Raw genomic sequence first — 6,631 nt, 5'->3', positions numbered from 1 at the left:
TCTTTAAAACTGCTTAGTCCGATTTTATATCTAATTATGCGTACGCTTTTAAACGATGATTGTGATAAGTTTGTGTATATAAATAGACATTGCAGTAGTTCATACAATTTACATAAAAAGAATAGAATAATGAAACGCGCCATTTTAAATAGATCTTTTCTCGTAATAACGAGATAATAAACTCGTAATAACGAGATCTTTTCTCGTAATAAAGAGATAATTAACTCGTTATAACGAGATATTTTCTCGTAATTACGAGATATTTTCTCGTTATAACGAGATAATTAAATCGTAATAACGAGATCTGTTCTCGTATTTATGAGATCTTTTCTCGCAATAACGAGATAATTAACTCGTAATAACGAGATTTTTTCTCGTAATTACGAGATAAAAATATTTTTTTTTAGTGGCCCTATTCGTTTTTCGTAAAATACACATATACTGTGTCTTGTTTCATTTAATGTTACATTTGCAACATGGACAATATAAACGACGCATCATACCGACTACTAGATTCTCTGATTGCAGAAAATAAACTAATTAATCAAATATACAGTGGGCCTTTATTATGTACTAAAGTTGGGTATCTAAATACTAATTCATAGTTTATTCATCCGCTTAAATGTTGTAACGAAGTACGTGTAATAAATAAAATTTTGCAAAAGTTTGTCGTGTTGTCAATTTTCAATATTTTTTTCTATATCAAGCACAAGATCCGACCTATATATTTCCTTTCATGAAACGTAGGCATCTATCAAATACTTTTTTCGACAAAAAAAAGTCTTCTCCAGCATTTAGTTTCAGATTATAGTTAGTTTCCTTTGGAATACATTTCTTAATTTCGCATAGCTTTTCATAATTGGGTAAGTTATTCATTACAATAAAGTTTTGTTTGTTCCCAGATTCGTTTAAGCAATCTGTGTTCGGTATATTCTTCTCCATTTCACTCTTTTACTCCATTAAATATGATTAAGAAGTATCCGTAAAGTTGTGTTTAACATTCGCAATTTACTTTTTTAAATTCAAGAATTCACCAAAAAACATGATTTTTTTGCAGGCCAGACACGTAACATCCTTTTTGAAAGTTGAAAAGGGAGACGGGGTTTAATCCGCAAAATCTTCAAAACCCTTATCCCTGGTGAGGGTTGAGGTCTAAAATTTCTATTTCAATGTTTATTTCATATAATTCTGTGTGTGTGTGTGTGTGTGTGTGTGTGTGTGTGTGTGTGTGTGTGTGTGTTGGAGGGGTGCAACTCTTTCACAATTCAATCTTCTATATATCAATTTAAGAAAAATGCTTGTTGCGAAAAAAGGTGCCCCCTTGATGTAATGTACCTTTTGATTGATGGTGCCATTTAAGTCTGTACGAAATAAAAAAAACCCGTATATTTTTGGAGAAATTTATTCATTATCTACGAAAAGAATTAAGGCATGCGAATAAAAATACATCAAAACGATAATAGAAATTTGAAAAAAACTCCAAAAAAGGTGTAAGCGTTTTACATGCATGCAACACTCTGTCCTCAAAAGAAAAAAAAACAAAACAAAAAAAAATACAAACCGAAAACAACCCCCCCCCAAAACCCCCAACCCTTAACAACACCCCCCCCCCCCCCGAAATAAAAAATTGAAAAAAACCCCACACATTTAAATACCGGTACATAAAAATTGCTAAAGTGTTCACTACTATAAAACCACTGAAGATGTTCCATTTTAAAAATTGTTCATTATATGTTGAACTTCATTGTCTAGTATTTACATTTTCCAATGTCTTTGTCTGTGATAACTCAAACTGATTTTGTAATTTAAAGTCCAGTACATTTAATCAATGAATATTTTAATATTTAAAAGCAATTACTGAAAATTATAAAAATATAAGTATAGTGAGGAATCATTAGAGTGTTATCAAATCTATTGTTAAGTCCTTTGGGCTTTATTAGATTTGATCACCTATTATTAAACATTTCAGTGATTTCCGCTTTCAATATTTCTACTGAGAGGAATTTATGAATATTTAAAAGAAGAACGAATGAATCATAAGGATTCGCACCGATGTTGGATTGGGTGTGGTTTGAATATTAGGAGATTGACTTTGGTTACCAATACAGTAAACATACTTTTGAAGTCTTTCAGTTAATCAATAATATATACATACATGTTCAATAAAAAAAATCTTAACGAAGTTCTTTGATACTTTTATCAAAGAGTTCAATATTTTTGTCCAAAATTCAGCAATACCAAAATTTGCTAAAATTAATTTTTGAGAAACTGTATATCATTAACGTTAAAACTACAGCATATGGAAAAGAGCTGCGACGAAGAGACTCATGGCGCTGATTATTGGTATTCCGGAACCGGAACCTGAAAGGAAAAGAGATAAATAAAGTCTGGGTATAGATAAATAATTTTATAGTGAATGTTTCTGAAAAACAAGTGAACTTCATAGTACTATGTACTATGTAGATGATATATGTTTACAATCAAGTAAAACCATCAAATATTTTTTTTTACATAGACTTGGTTAAAATAATACTTAAAAAGACTGATATGTCCTTTAAGTTGCAATGGGATACACATATATAGAAGATATATTTAAGGCAGTAGATGCAGATTTAATTTTAGGGGTGAATTTTATTAATGACATGCTGGTGTAATGACTGTTTTGGTTGAAGTGGTTGTAAGCTAATATGTTGAAAGACCGATCGGGTGACGGGAAAATAATTTTACCGATGAGTTTTCAGCGAAAATTCCGATTCTACATCCAAGATGTAGCGATGGGTACCTTGTGTTTTATTAGGTGTAGGGTATTTATTTTTATTACGAGAAATGTTTATAACGTCAGGTGCCTGTGTGTACTTGGTGGCAAAACTCATTTATACACTTCAATATGACTAATCACTCATCACCGGATAAACACATCCTAAGTTTACTTATTTTTATACTGCATCCAGTTAAATATAGAGTCAACATTTCACGAAATTTAACGTTATTTTATTAAATCAGAAAGATCTTTTTTAGCAAATTCAGAAAAAATCTTAAGAGTTTATTAGCACAAAACCTTTTTTTGGAAGACTATTTCAATATGTTTAGTAAATGAAACGTTTGTATCCCACTAACCAGAAATATTATAGAGTACTTTAGAGTACTTTAAACAATGTTACTTACATCCTTTTTCAATTAACTTCTTTTTTGCTTCGTCCTTCTCTTCCTTTCCGCATGCTGATACTGCATCAATGCAACTTAATGCGTTCCTTAAAACAGTGATTACTAGTAAAACCATTTTTATGAAAATGAAAACATGGCGCTAAAATCATTTCCCTGACTTTTTTCTCAATTAAATTTTGTGTAAAATGTATAAAAATCAATTCCTACCTGCAGAGTATTGCGATATCACCGGTCACACCGGTACCACAAACGCCCAAGGATGTACTACAGCCAGGTTGAGCTGAAACACCTGTGAAACGTTGCATGATATGGTAAGTATGATAAATTAATTTTATTATTTTATTAAATGGGGGAATATGTGAGATGAAGAATTGTATATCTTATATTTTTTTAATACATATTTTATATATAAGTTTAAAAATTCAAATAAAAAAATAGAGCAAAAATACTACAGCCAGGTTGAGCTGAAACACCTGTGAAACGTTGCATGATATGGTAAGTATGATAAATTATTTTAATATGACATGTGGTGATAACGGACAGTGTTCAAAATCGAAATCGCCAAAGGAAAAATACAAAACAGGGGCATAGCAAACACGGACCTCTGAAGAAATAGAGGTAGGATCAGGTGCCATAGAGGAGTGAGCATCCTCTGCTGACCTGTCACACCCGCCCTGTGCTCTTTGTCGTAATCGCGAAAAAAAAACCCAGGAAAAATCGGTAGACAATTAGGTGATTAATTATGGTCTAACAATTAATATGAAAAACGTCAATCGGCATGCGACCCAGTGGAAGCTTGTATTTGCTGACAAGATCGTCGTAATATTCGGCCATTGAACTTACGAAATGATGACTTCAGTCGAGACTGTTGATAGTCCTGTTTTATCAACTTGTTTGTCGGTAGAGCTTTCCCTCGCCTTAGAAACTGTTCATACGTTGAACATGCCCTTGCGTATCGAATTTACTGAGAAACAAAAACTCCTTATGCAGGTGATGAAGGTATATTGCTACATAAGTAAGGAGAGTTGATTATAGAAGTCGAAGTTTTCTTTTATGAAAATTCAAAGCGCCTCTTTGTTTATATTGTTGCGATTTGATACAAGACAGCGAGGACGAGAAATAAAGTACTCGCGTGATATAAGGAATTTACAGTAAGTATTAGTCAAAGAATGAAATATAACGATCAAACACCATTACCTCTGTGGCTGATAGATAGCATGGCCATAAGAAGAAGGGCAGCGATGAAAACCTTGTCCGGGGCAGCCATTGCTTGAATCGTACAGTTAGCGCGGTGAGGAGCTGAATCTGGTGATGGACTGGTGGGATGCAGCAAGAGAGTCAATTATATATCCTTATTCCACCGGACTTCCTTGTAAAGCTTTATATCACTGATAGACTCTAAAAATGTACCACGAAGTGTGAGAGATAACAATTGCAGAAAAACAACAGTTAAACTCAGTTTAAACATCCCTATTTCATTTTTACATTGAATACACAAACTCCAAATGGTCAACCCACAGTGATAGATACATGCAGATATAGAAAAATAAAGCACAAAATAATCTGGAATCATTTAAATTCCTTGGGGGCCAATTTTCGTGGATTTTGGATTTTTTGTGCGCGCCACAACCTTATAACTTGTTCCTTTTACGCCAGCATTCGCTCACCCCGTTCGAACTGCACAAGCAAATGAGTTTATCTGATGTTTACAAAAGCCTATTGAGCTCATTTTCGTTGGTAAAAAATATTTTTTTTCGCGAATAAACGCGAAACTTTCGCGAATAAATGCGTTAGTTTCGCGAATAAACGGGTAACTATCGCGAATAAATGCGTAACTAATGCGATATAACGCGTTACTTTCGCGATATAACGCGTTATTTTTGCGAATAAACGCGAAACTTAAATATAGATATTGTTATTTCATAGAAGAACTCCTATGAAGAATAATTACTGAAAACAAATATATTAATTTAAATAAAACAAAATAATATTATATAAAGATGTAAATGAATAAGATTTAACTTTATACAAATTAACATAAATTCAAACGTTGGAAATCTTTAAAATCTTAGTACTGATTTTCAAAGAACATAATTCATCGTGCTTCTCACATTCTAATGGGCGCTGTATTATTGAAAATGAGGCAGCAACATATTTTAATGATAACAATTTTAATTCGAATTAAATGTTTAATTAAGTATCACTTTAGAATTTAAAGGATATCATTGTTTAAAACGTTATGATATATGTTATATCGCCGCGACATAAATTAACGTCTAGTTTAGAATCAGAAAGATAAGTCAAGTTGTGAATTGAAATTTTTAAGCTTTTGTTCAAATTTAGATGACGTACATTCGTCCTCCAAATTTATCACATATGTCATTTGAAAATTAATACTAAGATTTTAAAGGTTTCCGACGGTTGAATTTATATCAATTTTATAAGAAAAAGATAATCAATGAATGCCTGTTCGAACACAGAGTCGGCAAAGAAATGAAAATCTAAATATGATGCTCAAACTTATTATCTACTTTGGACATATAACATATAAAAATGTTATAAAGTTTTATCAGATTTATTATTATCTATATGCAAAAAAGATAATTTTGTCTTCAAAAATCAACGTAACACGGATATTATAATAATAATGAATAATAAGTATTTTATAAATATAAAACTTAAAATGTGTTTGTTTTCAATCGTTTTTCTTCATAAGGGTTTTGTATGAAATGACAATATTTATTAAATGGTTTCGCGTTAATTCATGAAAGTTTCGCGTTCATTCGAGAAAGTTACGCGTTTATTCGCAAAAGTTACGAGTTTATTCGCGAAAATTACGCATTTATTCGCGAAACTAACGCGTTATGTCGCGAAAGTTTCGCGTTATGTCGCGAAAGTTTCGCGTTTATTCGCGAAACTAACGCGTTATATCGCAAAAGTTTCGCAGTTATTCGCGAAAAAAAATATTTTTCTTACCTACGAAAATTAGCTCAATGGGCTGTCGTAGATGTTAAATAGATAGTTTACAGTTTGGGTTATTCTATGTAGAATATGGAATCAGAGCCAATAGAACTTTATGTCTTTTTGATAAAGGAAACCTTTTTTTCAATATCGGTGTAATTTTCCCCATATTCCCTCCATTTTAGCTATTTTATTAGTTTCATTTATTTTTACCCGGGGTTTGCTGAAAACAAATAAAAAAAAACCAATTAAAAAAAAACAGGGAAAAAAAAGCAAGGAAAAAACCCCAAAACATAACAAAACCAAAAAACCCAAACAAAATAAATGTACAAAAACGAACAGCGTCAAAGCAAAATTAAAATTCCGATATACCATATAGTTTCACAAAAATTCATATTCTGGGTGTATTTTTGGAAGTAGTCGCTTAAAAAATTAGTAGCTCTCGACATTGAGAGAGAGAGAGAGAGAGAGAGAGAGAGAGAGAGAGAGAGAGCCAGCGAGAATC

General features: G+C 31.9%; 1 protein-coding gene across 1 annotated transcript; it reads right to left on the bottom strand.

Moving 5' to 3' along the window:
* Positions 1-1,611: 1,611 nt before the first annotated feature.
* On the bottom strand, positions 1,612-4,518 carry LOC128155409 (uncharacterized). The gene is made up of 4 exons (XM_052817100.1): positions 4,363-4,518; positions 3,373-3,454; positions 3,166-3,251; positions 1,612-2,361 (listed from the first exon to the last, which is right to left on the bottom strand). The coding sequence occupies exons 1-4, from the start codon at positions 4,430-4,432 to the stop codon at positions 2,291-2,293; spliced, it is 309 nt and encodes a 102-aa protein (XP_052673060.1). The 5' UTR covers positions 4,433-4,518; the 3' UTR covers positions 1,612-2,290.
* Between the last annotated feature and the right edge of the window lie 2,113 nt (positions 4,519-6,631).

The sequence above is a fragment of the Crassostrea angulata genome, chromosome 7, assembly GCF_025612915.1.
Source record: "Crassostrea angulata isolate pt1a10 chromosome 7, ASM2561291v2, whole genome shotgun sequence".
NCBI classification, from domain to species: domain Eukaryota; kingdom Metazoa; phylum Mollusca; class Bivalvia; order Ostreida; family Ostreidae; genus Magallana; species Magallana angulata.
This window is presented reverse-complemented; position numbering and strand designations above follow the sequence as displayed.